General features: G+C 50.3%; 7 protein-coding genes across 7 annotated transcripts; 3 read left to right on the top strand and 4 right to left on the bottom strand.

Annotated features, from left to right (window-relative positions):
• The first annotated feature begins 716 nt into the window (after nucleotides 1–716).
• VE01_02122 (uncharacterized protein) lies at nucleotides 717–2,662 on the top strand. The gene is made up of 2 exons (XM_018271633.2): nucleotides 717–1,333; nucleotides 1,382–2,662. Exons 1-2 carry the CDS (start codon nucleotides 1,053–1,055, stop codon nucleotides 2,493–2,495), a joined length of 1,395 nt encoding a protein of 464 aa, XP_018133426.1. The 5' UTR covers nucleotides 717–1,052; the 3' UTR covers nucleotides 2,496–2,662.
• Nucleotides 2,663–2,764: 102 nt separating this feature from the next.
• On the bottom strand, nucleotides 2,765–4,122 carry VE01_02121 (uncharacterized protein; the record flags this gene model as incomplete). The annotated part of the gene is made up of 5 exons (XM_018271632.2): nucleotides 2,765–3,253; nucleotides 3,304–3,456; nucleotides 3,509–3,800; nucleotides 3,857–3,893; nucleotides 3,946–4,122. The coding sequence occupies 5 exons, from the start codon at nucleotides 4,120–4,122 to the stop codon at nucleotides 2,770–2,772; spliced, it is 1,143 nt and encodes a 380-aa protein (XP_018133425.1). The 3' UTR covers nucleotides 2,765–2,769.
• A 1,121-nt stretch (nucleotides 4,123–5,243) lies between these two features.
• Nucleotides 5,244–7,189, top strand: VE01_02120 (uncharacterized protein). The gene is made up of 5 exons (XM_018271631.2): nucleotides 5,244–5,727; nucleotides 5,780–5,811; nucleotides 5,863–5,932; nucleotides 5,980–6,448; nucleotides 6,500–7,189. The coding sequence occupies exons 1-5, from the start codon at nucleotides 5,448–5,450 to the stop codon at nucleotides 7,137–7,139; spliced, it is 1,491 nt and encodes a 496-aa protein (XP_018133424.1). The 5' UTR covers nucleotides 5,244–5,447; the 3' UTR covers nucleotides 7,140–7,189.
• Nucleotides 7,190–7,518: 329 nt separating this feature from the next.
• VE01_02119 (uncharacterized protein) lies at nucleotides 7,519–9,105 on the top strand. Its single transcript, XM_018271630.2, has 3 exons — nucleotides 7,519–7,754; nucleotides 7,852–8,567; nucleotides 8,625–9,105. Exons 1-3 carry the CDS (start codon nucleotides 7,607–7,609, stop codon nucleotides 9,063–9,065), a joined length of 1,305 nt encoding a protein of 434 aa, XP_018133565.1. The 5' UTR covers nucleotides 7,519–7,606; the 3' UTR covers nucleotides 9,066–9,105.
• A 230-nt stretch (nucleotides 9,106–9,335) lies between these two features.
• Nucleotides 9,336–9,775, bottom strand: VE01_02118 (uncharacterized protein; the record flags this gene model as incomplete). Its single annotated transcript, XM_018271629.1, has 3 exons — nucleotides 9,336–9,451; nucleotides 9,500–9,624; nucleotides 9,678–9,775. The coding sequence occupies 3 exons, from the start codon at nucleotides 9,773–9,775 to the stop codon at nucleotides 9,336–9,338; spliced, it is 339 nt and encodes a 112-aa protein (XP_018133566.1).
• Nucleotides 9,776–10,374: 599 nt separating this feature from the next.
• Nucleotides 10,375–12,528, bottom strand: VE01_02117 (uncharacterized protein). Its single transcript, XM_018271628.2, has 2 exons — nucleotides 11,987–12,528; nucleotides 10,375–11,903 (listed from the first exon to the last, which is right to left on the bottom strand). The coding sequence occupies exons 1-2, from the start codon at nucleotides 12,385–12,387 to the stop codon at nucleotides 10,586–10,588; spliced, it is 1,719 nt and encodes a 572-aa protein (XP_018133559.1). The 5' UTR covers nucleotides 12,388–12,528; the 3' UTR covers nucleotides 10,375–10,585.
• VE01_02116 (uncharacterized protein) lies at nucleotides 12,529–15,423 on the bottom strand. The gene is made up of 3 exons (XM_018271627.2): nucleotides 15,053–15,423; nucleotides 14,335–14,999; nucleotides 12,529–14,266 (listed from the first exon to the last, which is right to left on the bottom strand). Exons 2-3 carry the CDS (start codon nucleotides 14,502–14,504, stop codon nucleotides 13,231–13,233), a joined length of 1,206 nt encoding a protein of 401 aa, XP_018133560.1. The 5' UTR covers nucleotides 14,505–14,999; nucleotides 15,053–15,423; the 3' UTR covers nucleotides 12,529–13,230.
• Between the last annotated feature and the right edge of the window lie 1,489 nt (nucleotides 15,424–16,912).

The following is a 16,912-nucleotide window of genomic DNA, read 5'->3' as shown; positions in this document are numbered from 1 at the left end:
AGTATCTGTAAATGAGCAAGCAGCTCCAGCAGGGGTATTATTCACAGCCCTCACAATTGCGGCATGCCGCCCAGCCTTACGGCCGCAAAATAGGGATGAGAGACCCTTAACCTCAGCCGCATTCATGCGTGCATAAACTTCCCAGACAAGCAAATAAGCACTTCATCTCCAAAGCTTAGCCACAGAGAGCGAATTGCTTACTTTGAAAGCTGGGATTAGACGTTGCGCAAAAAATTCCCGATTGGGTTTGGTTAGTTTTGATGTCCGTCTCGTATTTTCCCCCCAGACAGCGGATAGTGGGTATCGCCAACGCCTGTCAGCGCTTGTTACCACAGCTCTTACGGCCGGTCCACGATGCGGCCGTAAGAGCCGTGATAAGAACTTATGGTCGAGTACTCCTTATGGTCGAATAGTAGAAGTCGTCATAAAAATCGTTTGGTCCCTCTCCCAGCCCCTGCACCCAGTGGCTGGTAGGGCTGTCATTTCGACAGAATAGAATTCCAGAACTTTGGTTCGTGATGTTTTGGCACAGTCTAGCACACAGCGAAAACAAAAATACACTGGTGTATCTACAGTATGTTTTTGTTCCCTGTGCTATTTTACCAGTCAAAACATGCTCGGCTAATAGTGCTTCCGAGAGCCGTAACAACCCCCACTCCCCACTCCCCACTCCCCTCTCTCTCCCTTCCTCCTCATTAATACTCATGTATGCTGACCAGGACAATGTCTATCCGTTTACATAATGTCTACTTATATAGCCGTCCAGCTAGAACTTCAAAAACTTCTACTAATCGTTAACATGCACCTCGGCTAATGTGATTACTATTTAGAAATGAGTCGGAAACGGCTTGGATCGGGAAACGGCTAAGTGGCACCCTAGCGCCAAAGTCGCCGTCAAAACCACCATGATTACTATTCAGCTGGCATATTTACCCTACGACGAACACGTTTTGATTTATCAGCAGAAGTTCAAGGAAATCTATTAAACGTATATAATATGGCCATAGGAATTGGATAATGAGTTCATTACAGTCGTGATTAAGTCTTTCAAAATGTCATCAAAAGAGATATCCGACGGATCAACCCAAGATGAACGAGGGATCCCTCCGTCAGTAAATACCTCAGAGGCGCATCTATCAGAAAAGCCCACTGGACCACCCTTTGATACAAAAGAGATATCCGACGGCTCAACCAAAGATGAGCGAGAGGTGACTCTGCCAGAGAACATGCCAGAGGAGCCTCTAACAGAAAAGCCTATCGCACCTCCCCCTGATGGCGGCTTCGCAGCGTGGTTGCAGGTGCTAGGGGCATTTCTCCTCTTCTTCAACTCTTGGTGAGTAGACATATCCAGCATTATGCGTGCCTGTGCTAACTGTCGTAGGGGCATTGTGAATACCTTCGGTGTCTACCAGGCCTTCTATCAAACCTCTCTCCTTCAATCTCGCAAATCCTCGGATATCTCGTGGATTGGGACGTTTGGAGCATTTTTGCTCGTGTCGCTTAGCATCATCAGCGGCCCAATATTCGACCGAGGGCATGTCCGTGGCTTGGTTGTTGCAGGGACCTTCTTCACGGTCTTCGGTCTAATGATGACCAGTTTGTCCACGGAGTATTATCAGCTCTTCCTCGCCCAGGGTGTCTGTGTCGGACTTGGAGGAGGTCTCCTATTTCTCCCTAGTGTGGCTATCGTCGCGACGTACTTTTCGACCAGACGTGGCATAGCCACAGGAATCACGGCCGCAGGAGGTAGCATCGGCAGCGTTTTGTACCCCATCATCTTTCGCAAGTTACAGCCGCAGATCGGATTCGCCTGGACGACGAGAGTTATCGCGTTCATAGCGCTCGGCACCCTCTCGATCAGTATTGCGATCATAAAGTCACGACTTCCACCGCCGAAGCAGGCGCGTGCTATGCTCGATATCAACGCTCTCAAGTCCGTTCCGTTCGTTCTGTTTAGCTTTGGGATGTTCCTTGCATTCGCGGGGTTGTATATTCCAATATTCTACATCATTGTCTACGCCCAGCGACATGCAAATGTCGAGTCCGACATGTCGTTCTATCTTCTGTCGATTCTGAACGGAGCGTCTGTGTTTGGACGCATTCTGCCTGGCATCATAGCAGATAAATTCGGGGCCATGAATGCGCTAACAGGAGTCACGGTTTTGGCTGCTGCATTTGCCTATGCGTGGGTTGCCATAGACAACCTTGCGGGATTGATAGTCTTTGCTATTATATACGGCTTCTTGTCTGGGGCGGTTGTATCGCTGCCTCCTCAGGTTCTTGTGAGGCTGGTTCCCGACATGCGGCTTGTTGGGACGTGGATGGGCATGTCGCTGTGCTTTGCCGCACTCGGGATTCTCATTGGTAGCCCGATTGCGGGGACCATTATTAATGTTGTCGAGGGGCATTTCTCGCATATGCTGATTCTGTCAGGCAGCTTCACGATGGCGGGTGGGATAGTATTTATTGTTGTGAGGACGGTTTATTTGAAGTAGCGGGCATATAGATGGCGTTAAGTTGAGGGAGGCTAGATTTTGGGTGGCTATTTTCACTGGGGGGTAAAATAATGGTAGTGTAGATATTTTGTGAATAATTATAGGGTGTAATGTATGACTCCAAAAAGAGGAGCATAGGGTATATTCTAAATTGAGATTTTGCTTGCTCATAACTCGTACAATAATACCTCACGGTTACTGTAGTACACTACATCAAGCCCCTTTTCGTATATTCTATATAATACAGAAATCTAACCTCCACCACTACCATATGCTATGCGACACTCGTGCTTTGAATATCATGACGATCAAACCGGTGTTCCTTGTATGTCTTGTTGCCCTCCGTGTTTACTTCCCCTGGCCGTTCGAGGTATGTCAACTCAATGCTAACAGTCTTCTGGATGCCAATTATCCTCTCCTCGCTGCCTTCTCCTTTGTAATGCGTCCCTACGTCCTCCATTCCAACCTCAGACCCCCCATGTGTTTTTGAGCGCTGGGCTATACGGGCATTGTAGGACACACCCTGGGATACACCATCGCCTAATGGATAAGATTGGTCGTGTTTCGTAGAGCCAAAGACGAATGGCATCAACCGAGCCAGTGGGCTTCTTAGAGTTGGTGCACAGGCGCAGATGACGCCAACCGTCGATTCGACTTGGGTCCAGATGACCGAGGTTCCAGTCGCCCAGGTAAAGTCTTTGGCAAACGTAGCGTTGAAATTGAGGCTAATTAGCCGCTCAATACTGGTTATGCATACGCTTTGAGATGTCAGAAGAAGGTGGGGGAATGGCGGCATTTGGGTACTTACAACGTTCCAAGGATAAAAACTGCCAAAAGACCGAGCTTGGCTCGACGGTTCATCTGTAGCTTTACGATCACAGGGATGGGCAATATAAGGACTATCACATCCATCAAGGTGTTCCATCCCGACTGACCATACCAGAACGCTTTAATGTTGATGCTAAAAGATATTAGCAGTGCTTCATAATTAAGGAGTCAACGAGCCTGCTAACCAAGAGCCTGGTACAGTCTTGTCCCATGAATATTTCACCGGAGTGCATTGGAAGATAGTAGTGAAGCTGAGTGCGACTATAGCGGCCGATATATGAACGATTAGAGCCCAGCAGATTATGCGGAAGTTCCTTTGAGGGAAAATGTCGAGATAGAGGAAGAGGAAAGAGAGCTTCGTTATGGCGACTGTGTTCTTGACGAAGCACTGGAATACGAAAAATAGTAGTAGTGAGTTGTAGCGCTGTTCTGCGCTGAGATAAGGTGCATGGTGTCCGAAACCCCAGTTCAGAATTGCTGAGAAGTTTGGTTAGCGATAGCGTTCAATTGTTGTTGTCCACTATGGTCCTTACCTGATGAGATACAAGCCACTTGAATAATATTGAATATCTGTTGACTAGTTAGCATCAAACAAACCTAACCCGGGAAACAGAGCTATTACCAAGCAGATGATAACGCAGATGTCCGCCTTGTTCAAGGCGCCGCTGCCGTTCCTAATGCACCTCCACCATACACGATAGCCAACGATGATTGCAGATAAGAAGAGCAGAGGTATGTTCAAATATACGAAGGTGTTGCCATTCTTCGTATCAGGCCCGCTAGGAACAGCGGCTGTCATGGAGTCGGTCAGTTATGCGAGGGATGAAATAATACTGATGAGATTCAATCAAAAGCGACATCACGAAGCAGATCTTCAGAGAAAGGAGGTCGATCATGTATGTAGTCATTTCTACGCTGACACGTAGGAACAGTTGTGAGACAGAATTCTGTGATTCGTTCCTTCAGGGTCCTCATTTTGCTACCTGAGGATCTCAGTAGGAAATGATTTGTTACCACCAGGACGGTACCTAGTGGAAACAGGCATACGGTTCGTTGGTTGCCCGTAGACTGGCATTCCCAATTAAGATTAAACTCGAGTGCTGCTTTTGCCTCTAAAGCTTTCGTCTGGTATATAGTAATATTGAGTAGTATATCCTAGATACCTACTAGCAAGTAGCTATATGGGCATGCTTTGCGAGGATTACACTCCTTCTATAGAACCCTCTCGAGGTATATTTAGAATCTGTGACTGCAAAACGCAACACAAACATTCTAAAGCAGCGATATAATAGAGAGTTTCCGTGCTAGCGCTGTAACAAAACTTATGCCTTATTGAGAGGTGCACGCATGGATCAAACTCTCCTGAGGATATACAGGGTAGCTTTTCAGGCAAATGTAGAAGCACTGTAAACCAACACATGGGTGTAGCTGAGAAATTTTGCTTTAGATGCTTCTGGTAATGATTGGCTCTGTCCTGCCTCTTTCAGACCACGGTGTATGGTGCGAGACGTGCCACTCGGGCAAGCAATTAACCGAGTTGCTCATTGCTAGGGAATGTTGGAATTGGTGTTGAAATTGACACTAGTGCCAAGCCGGCACCACCAAGGCCGCTCCCCATATATCAGTGCGAAGATGTCAGGGCCCTGTATCATATTAGTAAGAAAAACTGTATTATATTGGATTTGGTGGTCAGCATCGATGAGAACTCCTCACACCCTGAAAGCACTCTCTATTATTTGAACAGGGAGGCTGAAAGAGCCCCGCCTAGCGCCGCGGGGAGGTTTCAAATCGTACCGTAGGTGGATCTGCAGGCATGCGGCCCATACGGGCCGCATCGGGATGTGCCACTGTGGAGCTTTTCCCTGTCAATCATGCGTCCAAGCACTCAGGGATCCAACCCTTGTCGTGTCTCCTGCTTTCCAACAAGGTTGTTGTCCATTTGGCAGTTGTGGTTACAATATGTTTTGCAAGTGGGCCCCGGACGTGAACTCTGAATTAGGAATAGGTGCAGCACTCTGCGCATCTCTTTCCTCTTCCTTCCTTCTTTGTACAACCATATTTCCTGACAGAACGCAGCAGCAAACGTCACTGGTTAAGCATATCGATCTGTATTAGAACGCGGATATGGAATTGGATTCAGATATCGCAGTTGAGAAGGCGTCGGGTTCAGTCTCTATGGAGCCCGGTTCTCCCACCGCTAAGGATGTCAATGCAGTAGATACCTTTTCAAGTGCGGAGTATCGCAAGCTCATCTGGAAACTCGATATGCGTCTTTTGCCCCCGCTCTTTGTGCTATGGTTTATCTCATTAATCGATCGAGTCAACATTGGTACAGCGAGAATCCAAGGCCTTGAGAAGGATCTTGGAATGAATCCTCTCAGCACACAATTTAACATTGCGACTGGTATGTGTCTCAATAAAACCCACAAGAAGTTTAATCGAACCCGTTCTTCTAGTCGTGGTATTTGTCGGCCTCATGCTCGCAGAGGTAGCTAAGCTCAATGAATTATATCACTATGAAATGCTAATAAACGAGCAGGTTCCAAGCAACTGGCTGGTTAAAAGGTTCTCGCCAACTAATATTCTCTGCGGTGAATGTATCATCCTTGGTAAGGAATCAAACCTGTCTAATTAACAATATGCTTATATCGTGTAGGGATCTTTACCATCGGCCAAGGTCTTGTCACCAACTTTGCTGGCCTCGTTGCCATGCGCTTCATAATTGGAATTCTAGAAGCTGGACTGATCCCAGGGTCTATCTTCTTGCTGTCAGCATACTACCCAAGATATGAATTGCAATGGCGCGTGAGCATGCTCCATGTTGGCAACGCCATCTCTAATGCATTCGGTGGTTTGTTGGCCTTCGCTGTGGCTAGCATCAACTCCTCAAATGGATGGAGTGGGTGGAGATGGATATTTGTAATTGAGGGACTTATCACAGTCGCCCTTACCCTCATGTGCTGGCCATTTATGAACAACTGGCCAGCTACGGCGAAATGGCTCAAACCAAGGGAGAAGGCTGTCTTAGAAGAACGTATTCGAATGGATGGAATAATTGGCCGTATGGACGTCTTTGACCGAAAGGCCATCATCCGATGCCTCACGGACTGGAAGATATATTTGAGGTAGGTTGGCCAAGTGTGCTGTGTTAGATGCCTGATCTAACATACATCTAGTTCGTTTATTATCGTCGGCATCATTTCTAGCGTCTACTCATGCACCTTGTTTGCCCCGACAATTATTAAGGCTCTCAAGCCAGAATACACCCCAAAGCAGATCCAATCTTTGATAATTCCTATCTTTATCGCGGCGTCAGTCACTACTTTGGCCCTTGCTTACATCTCGGACAAGCTAAAGCACCGAGCGGGTCTCGCACTGACTGGTTGTTTTATTGCCATTATCGGATATATTATCCTCCTAAACCAAAGGCATGTCTCGGTGAACGCACGGTATGGAGCGTTGTATCTAATCGCCTCCGGCTCATTTGCCGCTCTGCCTGGAGCTTGGATTTTGCTTTTGAACAATGTCTCTGGATCCTACAAGACAGCCTTCGCCATAGGTATGGAAATTGGACTGGGCAACGGCGGTGGATTCATTGCGGCGCTCTCTTTTCAGTCGAAGGCGGCTCCATTCTACTGGACAGGCTTCAGGACCACCTTTTCGCTGATGTGCATGGCGGCTGGCTTCATCTGTCTTTATGTGGTTGGACTTTGGTACGAGAACAAGCAAAAGCGCGCTGGGAAGAGGGATCACTTACTCAATGAAGAGGGCGACAATTTGGGAGATGCCCATCCTCAGTTTATCTACACTTATTAGAATTACTGGCTATGTATAGCTAGTTTTGATTAATTACCTATATAAGCAAGTTTTAAAGCATTTTTGTTCTATCGTTCATGGAAATTGCTCCTAGATATTGCACGTGTTTACTCCGTACAGTATGAGATGCTATATTTGTATATGGACGTCAAGGCAACGCCGAGTATATACAGAAAATAAAATGTGATTATAAGGTACGGCTTCTGTGTCGGACTTTGTGGAACCCCTGTGTCAGGGGATACAGGCTAAGTTTGTGCTTATAGCTCATACAGGGTTCTACTCACCCTGCATGAACTACACGCACTAGGCCAGGATGGCAATCTACTGTAGCCCGCTGTTCGTTTTCTTGCACCTGAAATGCAACTATTTTAATTGTCGAGTTTTCATAGTTTGCACCGTACGGAGCACAGTTGTCTTTCCCCTCCGAGTCGCCTTGGTGCCATCGTCCCACGCCGGTCAACAGAAAAATGGGGTCAATACAGGAACAGGCGCCGATTGACATAGCCATTGTTGGAGGAGGAATCGGCGGGCTTGCGCTGTCAATTGGACTCCAACAGCACAGCCATGTGCGAGTCAAAATCTACGAGGCTGCTTCTAAGTTCTCCGAGATTGGTGGTGAGTGATGATGGCGATGTGTAGCACAATGATTTAACCCTTGCATTTGTTTCTGCTCCTCTGCTCGTCAAGACGAGTCGTAGCTGAAATATTCCAGCTGGCGTATTTTTTGGTGCCAATTCCATTCGTGCCATGACCCTCATCCATCCTGCCATCGGAGAAGCCTTCGCCAAAATCTCCACCAGTGCCGGTTGGGAATCAAAGAGAGACACATATTTTGATTTTATATTGGCCCATGAGCTTCATGGCTTGCCCACTGGAAGCCACATTATATCCCCCCAGGTCACTGCGTCCGAGCGCCACACCACAGCTCACCGTGCACATTTTGTCGACAAGCTCATCAAACTCGTACCTGATAGAACCGTCGAGTTTGGCAAGCGATTGGCGGACATCTCGCGGGATGAGGGCGGAGGGAAAACAATCATGAGGTTTGCCGATGGAAGCACTGCTGAAGCGGATGCAGTGATTGGATGCGATGGGATTCGATCCGTATGTCGAGACTTCGTGCTGGGAAAGAATGATCCTCTCTCGCAGCCTGTATTCACGGGGAAGCATGCGTATCGCGGTTTGATACCCATGGACAAAGCTATTGCCGCGATCGGAGCAGAGAAAGCCCAGAACCGCTTCATGTTCCTAGGTGTAGGTGGCCATGTCCTCGTTTTCCCCGTGGCGGAGGGCCAGGTGATGAATGTGGTTGCGTTTAGCACAACTAAAAGTGGTACTTGGGAAGGGGAGTGGGTCAAGCCCATGAAACGGGAAGATATGGATGCTGATTTCGAAGGCTTTGGAGAGGAATGCCAGAAGATATTCTCCGTATGTCAAACAATCCAAACAATAGTTTCTGTCGGAGAATGCTGATTTGGAATATAGTTGATGGAGAGCACCGATCACTGGGGTATCTTCGACCTCTCCCCCGACATCCCAACCTTCTCCTCGCGCCCCCTTCATCTCCTACTGTTGGGCGATAGCGCACACGCCTGCGCGCCTCATCAAGGCGCCGGCGCTGGTCAAGCCCTGGAAGATGCACACATTCTCTCACACTTACTCGGCGCCTGTCACTCCCCTTCCGACCTCCTCGCTGCGTTCGCCGCGTATGAGAGCGTGCGCATGCCACGGACGAAGTTTGTCCAGAAATATGGCCGACTGCAAGGAGAGCTATTAGATTTGCAGAGACCAGATGTAGGAGATGATTTGGAGAAGCTGAAGGCAATTATTGATGTCCCGATTAGAGAGATTTGGAACTGTGATTTAGATGCCGAGTTAGAGAAGGCAAAGGTGGTGATGCGGAAGAAATTAGACGAGTGTGTTTGAAGCAAGCTGAGTTAGACGTCTAGGAGTAGAAAGCCAATGCCCTACATGTAATACTTCCGGTCTTGACTTTGGACTTCTGTATTGCTGCCGTAGCACGACAGGTGTTCTCACATTGATCGTCCAGTATCGACCCTGTGCGAGCCCGCTGGGCTAATCCTCTAACAGCGAATCAGTTCAAGCATCATATCCAGGTCGTGCACGCTACCTCACTTCGGGAACTATGTATGTGGGCTAAAGAAATGAGGCCAGTTTGCATTCTATGGACATCTGCTAATTGATCAGACCAAATTCGATGCTTTTCAACGAATCGGGGCGCGAGATACATGAGCCCCTATCAAGTGTAACTCCTAGAACATAAGGTCCTCCACAGGAACCTTGTTGGTACCCTATATATCATTAGAGTTTGAAATCTAAGCCAGGGAGCTCTATCGTACCAATGAATTGTGCACCAGCGGCACCGCTTCCTGTTACTAGATACAGGGCTTTTGTTTTCCCATCCACCTGATGACAAGAACCTTCTGCCGGAGAAGCGTGACTTATAATGTTCGAATCGGACTGGCTATAAGTTTATCAGTAAGTAAACAATTGGAAACATTTCTACAAGTAATATACCAATCACTTATGCTAGCATATTGGTTGAGCTTCGAGTTTGCTGCGAAGGCTCCTCCCCCAAGAAGGGTAGAGAGGAAAATGGCGTAGAAACACTTCATTTTGATCCAAAATAGAGGGGAATAAAAGTTTATAGAGGTCGTAATCCAAAGTCGAGTAGAATAACGAAGAGTAGGCAGAGGAATAGAGTAGCAAAGAAGGGGAAATAGTCAGACTTATATAGTAAATATATTAACATGTAAATTGAGTACGAGTCAGGTCCTTTAGTCTGAGGGCCGTTATGATAAGCATAATTTTTACTCAATTGGTTTGGCCATATGCCAGGGCGAGTAGCACAAAGGATCAGAAGGACTGAAAGAATTAGAGGTATAGCTTGTCCGGCTCACAACGCTTGTCATGCTTACTGTGCTTTTTATGCTCACCCATTACCTAGCTCAGCTGCATGCATCCAACTTCGCAGTGCCATTTAGTCTATGGGCTGTTAGGATAAGCATAATTTACCCAATTAATTCAGCCTTGTGCCAGGGCGAGTAGCACAAAGGATTAGAAGGATTGGAAGGATCGGAAGTAAAGCTTACTGTGCCTACTATGCTCACCCAGTCACCTACCTCAGCCGTCGTCGTAGTGTAGAACAATGTCTCATATTAACCCACTTCAGCTAGCCGAGATGATCGCCATATCAAAATAAGGATAACAGTGGCGAGGCTCACGACTATATTAGGTATTACTAATGTAGCTATTATCTAGGTGTTTGCTAAAGACAAATGGATTTGTAGGTGGGTAGTGACTACTAGCGAATAGACACTGTCGTATGCTTTGCTATTTTTTTACCAGCCATCTGTAAAGGTCTCTTAGATCTCATATAAACCAACTCCGATAATGCTAAATTCTCATCATATCGCTACCCAACCTCAATCTAACACAACCCCCCTCCTCTTCCTCGCCCTCGTCAGCTCTCCATGCGCCGCCGTCACGACGCCTACAACTAATAACACCCCATTAAATGCCGCCATCATATAAAACGGCGCCCCCGCCGCCACCTCATCAAACAGGTATCCCCCTAGCTTCGTCAGCAGCAAGATCGCCGCTGCACCAGAAAGCGAATAGACCCCCGCAATCGAGCCCTTTAGGTGGCTCATCCCCTTTTCCTCCTCCCCACCCGCCGTCTCCACATCATCACCACCTCCCTCCCTACTCCGCGCACGATACTCATCTCCTAGTTGCGACGAAAGAGTATACCCCCCATCCTCGCCCTGAACGCCCCTGCCTAGCAAGCCGAGGCTACACACAATTGCGCCAATCTGGCTAATCCCAATGAGCGCCACAATTAAAAACACCCACGCGCTCCCCCCTCTCCCTTCTACATCCATAATCTCCGGACTCTCGAGCCGGGCAAATGCTACGAAGCCAACTACTCCCGCCGCCGCTGCACCAATCAGCGGGGCGTTGAATCGTCTATACCTATCTGACAGTATCCCGAACAGCGGCGCACACAACAGGGCGACGAGCTGAGATGCGCCTGTTAGCTGCGCGGCAAGGACGTACGCGGCGCGACACTCCTCCTTCAGCTCTGGTGTAGTATCGTTAGGCGCGCCGCGACAGAAGCCGTGGCTCATGAAAAATGCGTTTATAGATAGCGGGATGAAGAGGGATATCGCGACCGACGACGCTCTTGCGACGAATCCTCCCAGGTAGGCGAGACGAAGAGGGGCCGACGTGAAACCCAATCGCGCAGCAGAGAGTAAGAGGCGGTGGTAAGGCTGCAGCGGTGCAGCGGGCGAAGCATCAGTGGTGGTGGTGGACGAGCGACCAAATAAGCTACGCCACCCCTTCCCCTCATCGCCACGGATCCCACGTAGACCAATGAAACACGCGCCCGCAACGAGAACGGCAACAGTGGCCACGGTGTAAAAGGCGTAGGCGACGGCAGCGGATTGAGTGATTCCTTTGAAGGAGGCGAATTGGGCAGGGAGGGGGAGAAAGAGGGTGAGTGCGAGGAGGGCGCCGAGGCCGGTGAAGAGGCCTACGAGGCCTGCCATGCGCGGAGGTGTTGAGGCACGGGAGGCGCGGGAGGGTGGGGTAATGGGAGTGGGAGGGGGAGAGAGGAGAGGCGTGGTGGTGGTGGTATCATTTGTATCCGTAGTGGTGATAATCGGAGGAGCTTCTCTCCTCTCTCTCGGCCTCTCCACCCCGGTAACAGCCGGTAAAATTGCCGTTACCATAGTCGCCCTGCATATTGTCAGTCCCAGAACGACTCGCCAATCCCATCTTCCTAGCCATGTGATAAAAAGAAGAAAAGAAAAAAAACTCACGTCGCCGCCCCCCCAAGACTAAACAATACCCTCGCCGCCACCAACCCCGGCACCACACTCCCCACACTAACAACCGCGACCAACCCCCCCGCAACCCCTCCAAACCCAACCACACACACCCATCTCACGCCGATACGATCCGAAAGAGCCCCCGCCAGCGGACACGCAACAATCGCGACGAGCTCATCGACGAATCCGAGCGTGCCGACGAGATTCCCGACGCCCTCGACGACGCCGAGGCGCGCGGTGATGACGAAGGAGAGTGCGGCGTTGAGGAAGACGAGGAAGGCGATGGAGGAGAGGGAGACGAAGACGAGGTAGGTTGTCGCTTGGAGGGGGGTGGTGGTGGGGGAGAAAGGGAGGTGCCGGGCGAGGAGGCTCCGGACGGATCGGCGGGCCATTGTGAGGGTGGTGGTATGGGCAATTGAGATGGGAGACGGGTTATTGGGAGTGCGCGTGTATGGCCATGCCGTTGGAAGTGCTGTTGTCGTTGTTTATGGACGTATGGAGGGTTTGGTGATGAGTTGCGGTTGAAAGTCTGGAGGGGTTTGGGGAAGGCATGGGTATGACCGACGGACCCACCAAGGTTGTGGTGTGGATCGGCGGGCTTGGCGGGGATGTGGCGTCGGGTGGTGGCGCTTGTAACGACAGCTCTTCCGATGTAGGACGCAAAAATCAACCATCACTGTTCTTAAACCTTTTTACGTGTTAATACTTTATTTCATAACCCCGCATCGATCCAAAATTAAGCTCCACGTAATTCACATCAAGTCCCCTCAAAAAAACATGGATTTAATGTGTTTGAATTCCGTAGTTTTATTTAGGTGTAGCTACGGCCATCATCCCCCCACCTTCAGCATCTCTGCTTCAGTCCCATACCACCTCTAAATAATATACAACGAAAAACTCCCACCATTAAAAGAGAAGAAAGGGGTCTGTGAGCTGAATTGCCAGCGCATATATTATTATGTCTTTTGTCTCTTCGGACCTCTCAACTCAAGTACCCACAATTACCAAATTGCTCCGAATTTCTTCCCATTTCCATCCTTCCCTTCCTCCCTATTCTCCATCCCTTTAAATCCATGAAAGAAAAATATATATCAAAAATGAGTGTGTGACGCCTCTAGGTCATGTAGCTTCGTTGGAAAATTCATTGCGTCCAAATATACACCCCGTATCAAACGTGTATCCCCCCTCGTAGCTGCACTCCTAGATGCGCCTCAAATCTCAGCATATATCACACTCTAGATGAGAGCGATAAGACCCATAAGGGCACCAGCGAAAGCCGCAGCGACAGGCTTGTTGGAGCCAGCGTTGTTGGGGGCTGGGGTGGTGCTTGGGATTGGGGTGACCTCTGGAGTAGATCCGCCGGAGGTTGCCTCAGGGCTGCTGGAAGATGGCTTGGAAGGCACCATCGTGGTTGGGACAGGGACGACAGGGACAGTTTGCTCAGGGACGACAGGGACTGTTTGCTCAGGGACGACAGGGACGACAGGGACAGTTTGCTCAGGGACGACAGGGACTGTTTGCTCAGGCACAGTTGGCTTAGGCACGGTTGGCTGTGTGACAGTTGTCAGAGTCTGGATGTTGGTCTCGGCCGCGTGGGAGGTCAGAGACTGGATGGTGGTCTCGGCCGCCTGGGAGGTCAGAGTCTGGATGTTGGTCTCGGCCGAGTGGGAGGTCAGAGTCTGAATGTTGGTCTCGGTGACGGCGTGGGTCTTGGTGACAACGATGGTGTTGGTGTTGGTCACGGGGATGACGATGGTGGAGTTGGCCGAGATGGTGGTCTTGAAGGTGACCGGGCAGGTGGTCGTAGTGATGACCTCGGTGGTCTGGAAGGTGGTGGTGACGGCGGTTGTGTGGTCAACAATGGTAGTTGGGACCTTGGTGACGATGGTGGAGAACGAGGTCTTGGTGAGAGTCACTGGGATGCCGCTGATAGTCGAAGTGACAGTGAATGGGCAAGGAATGGTCTTCGTGATGAAGTCGATCTCAGTCACTGGCACAGTGGATGGCTTGCCGGTAACAATATCGGTGACCGTGGAGGGGACCTTGACGGGGATGATGGAGGTGGACGTGTAGACCACGGTGATGACCTTGCCGGACTCGGTGATGGTCTTGGTGACTGGGCACAGAGAGGTGGTGTACTGGGTCGTAACCGCGGTGGTGGTGGCGGTCGTGTCGGGCTCCGTGATGGTGACTGGGATGGTGGTGTGGATCACCTTGGTGCGAGTCGAGGTCGTGGTGTAAGTGACGACCTGGGTGGTGCCATGCTCAGTCCTGGAAAGTTTGTTAGTATTGCTGCCATCCCCTCGCCGAGGGGAAAGGTGCAATGTAACAGGACTCACTTGGTGGTTGTCACTGGGCAGTCGGTAACATAGGTGGTGGTGTAGTCGGTGACGGTGCTCGTCGTCTTGACCTCACCGGGCCAGCGAAGCTGGAGGGGCCAGCGAGGCTGGAGGGCCTGTCCGGACACAGCAGAGACGGCGAGAGCCGCAAGAGCGAAAGTAGTCTTCATGTTGATGAGCTTCTTGGGGTGATTGCTTGAGCGCGAGTGAAGCTTGAAGAGGATCAACGAAGGTGATGAGAGTAACCGTAGCGAAGGAGTTACTCGGAGGACTGGATGAAGACTGGCAATGGATTGGAATTAAAAGTAATGAGGAGAGAAAAGGAAAAAAGAGCAAGGAGGAGAGGGGCTCTTTAAGGCAGGGCTTTCACGATGGAGACAGCATAAGTTCACCTTAGTCTCACCTGTAAACGTCGAGCGTCCGTTTTCTGCGACTTACCGTGGAGCTTGGTCACGTCACTTGAAGGAGGAACGATGGAAGATACGGCCGCCATACCGGAATTGAAATCATTAGTTTGTGCGGGAAAAGAAGTACCTACCCGATCGCAGTTGTTTAGTTGCTTAGAGCTATACGTGGTGTTGGTGGTGTTGGTGGTGGTGGTGGTGGTGGTGGTGTTTCTCCAGTTGTGGTGAAGATGTCGTTGGCTCGAAGTGGCTGGATGCAAGCTGCTGTGGATTAGATTGTTGTTTAGCGCACACAGCGTGCGGTGGTACCGTACCTCACAATGGGACGAACCAGAACGTTCAGGTCACTAAATTTAGTGTGAGTTGGTGAGAGTTAATGAGAGTTAGTGGATGTTTTTAGTGGAGGTTGGTGGAGGTTAGTGTGCGTAGCGTGAATAGCGTGAATAGCGTGAATAGTGTGAATAGCGACACTGGGAGCAAGCACGATGGGGTTTGCAACTGTCCAGCCGCGGTCCATTGGCCCACGGCGCTAGCTTGGCGCGGAAAGAGCAGGGCAAGAACACGAGCACCTTCAGCAACCCCGTCACCAAGGCACCAAGGTAAAATACACCACAGTACACCTCAGTACACCTCAGAACGAACATTCAAACCACCAATGGCTTGTTCCAGTGTCACTGGTGTCACTTGTCGTCTCCTGCTCTCTCCACTGCTCTCCACTGCTTTTCCCGTTTTTTCCTGGACAGAACCCCAGTCGGCCTGAGCAAGGGCTGCACAGTCTGCAGGCTACTGCACGGTGCAGGTATACAAGCATCAGTCTATCACGCCCTACGAATGAGCATCGCCGCTTCTAGATCCCCACCGATGACGATGCCTGGGTGCGTGGGAGGTAACGACGTCGGGCTGCCAGAACAGCCAGGACTGAAAGAACGGTACCGGCTTCTCGATACGAGCTTCTACTGACAGGATTAGATACGATGTCCATCACTCACCAACTACCACTCGCTCACCCGCGCCGCATTCGACTAGACTCTCCCACTCCTCGACTCCTCGGAGTGGATGGCAGTGCCTCTGGAAGTGACTCGACAGTGGCAACAACCACCACTACCACCACGGTCGGCTTTGCGTTGCCATTTCCGTTGCTGTGGCCTGCCAAGTGACATAAACAAGGCAAGAGCGACCAAACCCACCAGACAAGAGGCAGGTACAACACAGGACCGTACCGTCGCTGTCGATCGCCAGGGACGAAGGGTTGTGTCTTGCTCAAGTGTCCAACTTTTCTTCCTTTTTCCCAGCGTCCGACTCGCCGAATGTCTTACTTGCTGGCAGAACATGCACAATGGTGGGCTCTGCAGCATACACGAGAGTTCACGCACACAGAACATCCCGCCGCTTTCAATGCAGTGAGACGTGCACCACTGCCTGGGAACATCAATACTCTACGGTTGGTGGCTGCTGAATCCAGACTCTGACCTACCTGCCCTACCTGCACTCCACTTGCTTCTCCACGGAAAACCTCCACCCTCTGCCTGCCATTGCCACGCACCGATACGGGAATTGGCATACTCTACCTTTTCTTGATGGACGGAATCCCGTTCTCGATCGAGTGCACGGATGGATGGGTCGATCGGCCATTCACCATCCACCGTCCACGCCAAAAAAAAAAAAATACGTCCACAACGCCCATATTGCTACGTCAGAGACGCAACGTCAGGCAGTGACAGAAATTGGTATGTGAGACTTCCTCTCATACTCCCTGTGCTGCTGAGCAGCGGTGAGGTCGTGTCCTGCACAACGACACAACGGACGAACAGGTCAGGGCAATCCAACAAACATCGTCGCCGAGTGACCTCTCCACCATCTCTGTATCGCCAACTCCCCCTCTCCAGCCTAAACCCCCGATACGCCCGTCCTCTTAGCGAGAATCTTGCTCTACGGTACATGTACGGCAATACACGATCCAAGTACCCAACTAACAACCTACAACCTTGGAGACGAGCCTCTCCCTCCCCCTCCCTTTCATCCCGCCCCAGAAATTCCTTAAAATAGACTCAGTCCGCATGCGTGCCAAGCAGCCGCCAGAGGGATCTGGAAGCGGCTCGAGCTTTGGGAAGCAAGAATTCGAAACCCCGAGGGCCCCGAGGCCACCGGTGGTCCCGGTGGCCCCGCTGTCGAAA

This window comes from Pseudogymnoascus verrucosus (genome assembly GCF_001662655.1).
Source record: "Pseudogymnoascus verrucosus strain UAMH 10579 unplaced genomic scaffold scaffold_6, whole genome shotgun sequence".
Classification (NCBI taxonomy): domain Eukaryota; kingdom Fungi; phylum Ascomycota; class Leotiomycetes; order Thelebolales; family Thelebolaceae; genus Pseudogymnoascus; species Pseudogymnoascus verrucosus.
The sequence above is the reverse complement of the archived record's forward strand: the minus strand, read 5'-3'. Positions and strand labels throughout refer to the sequence as shown.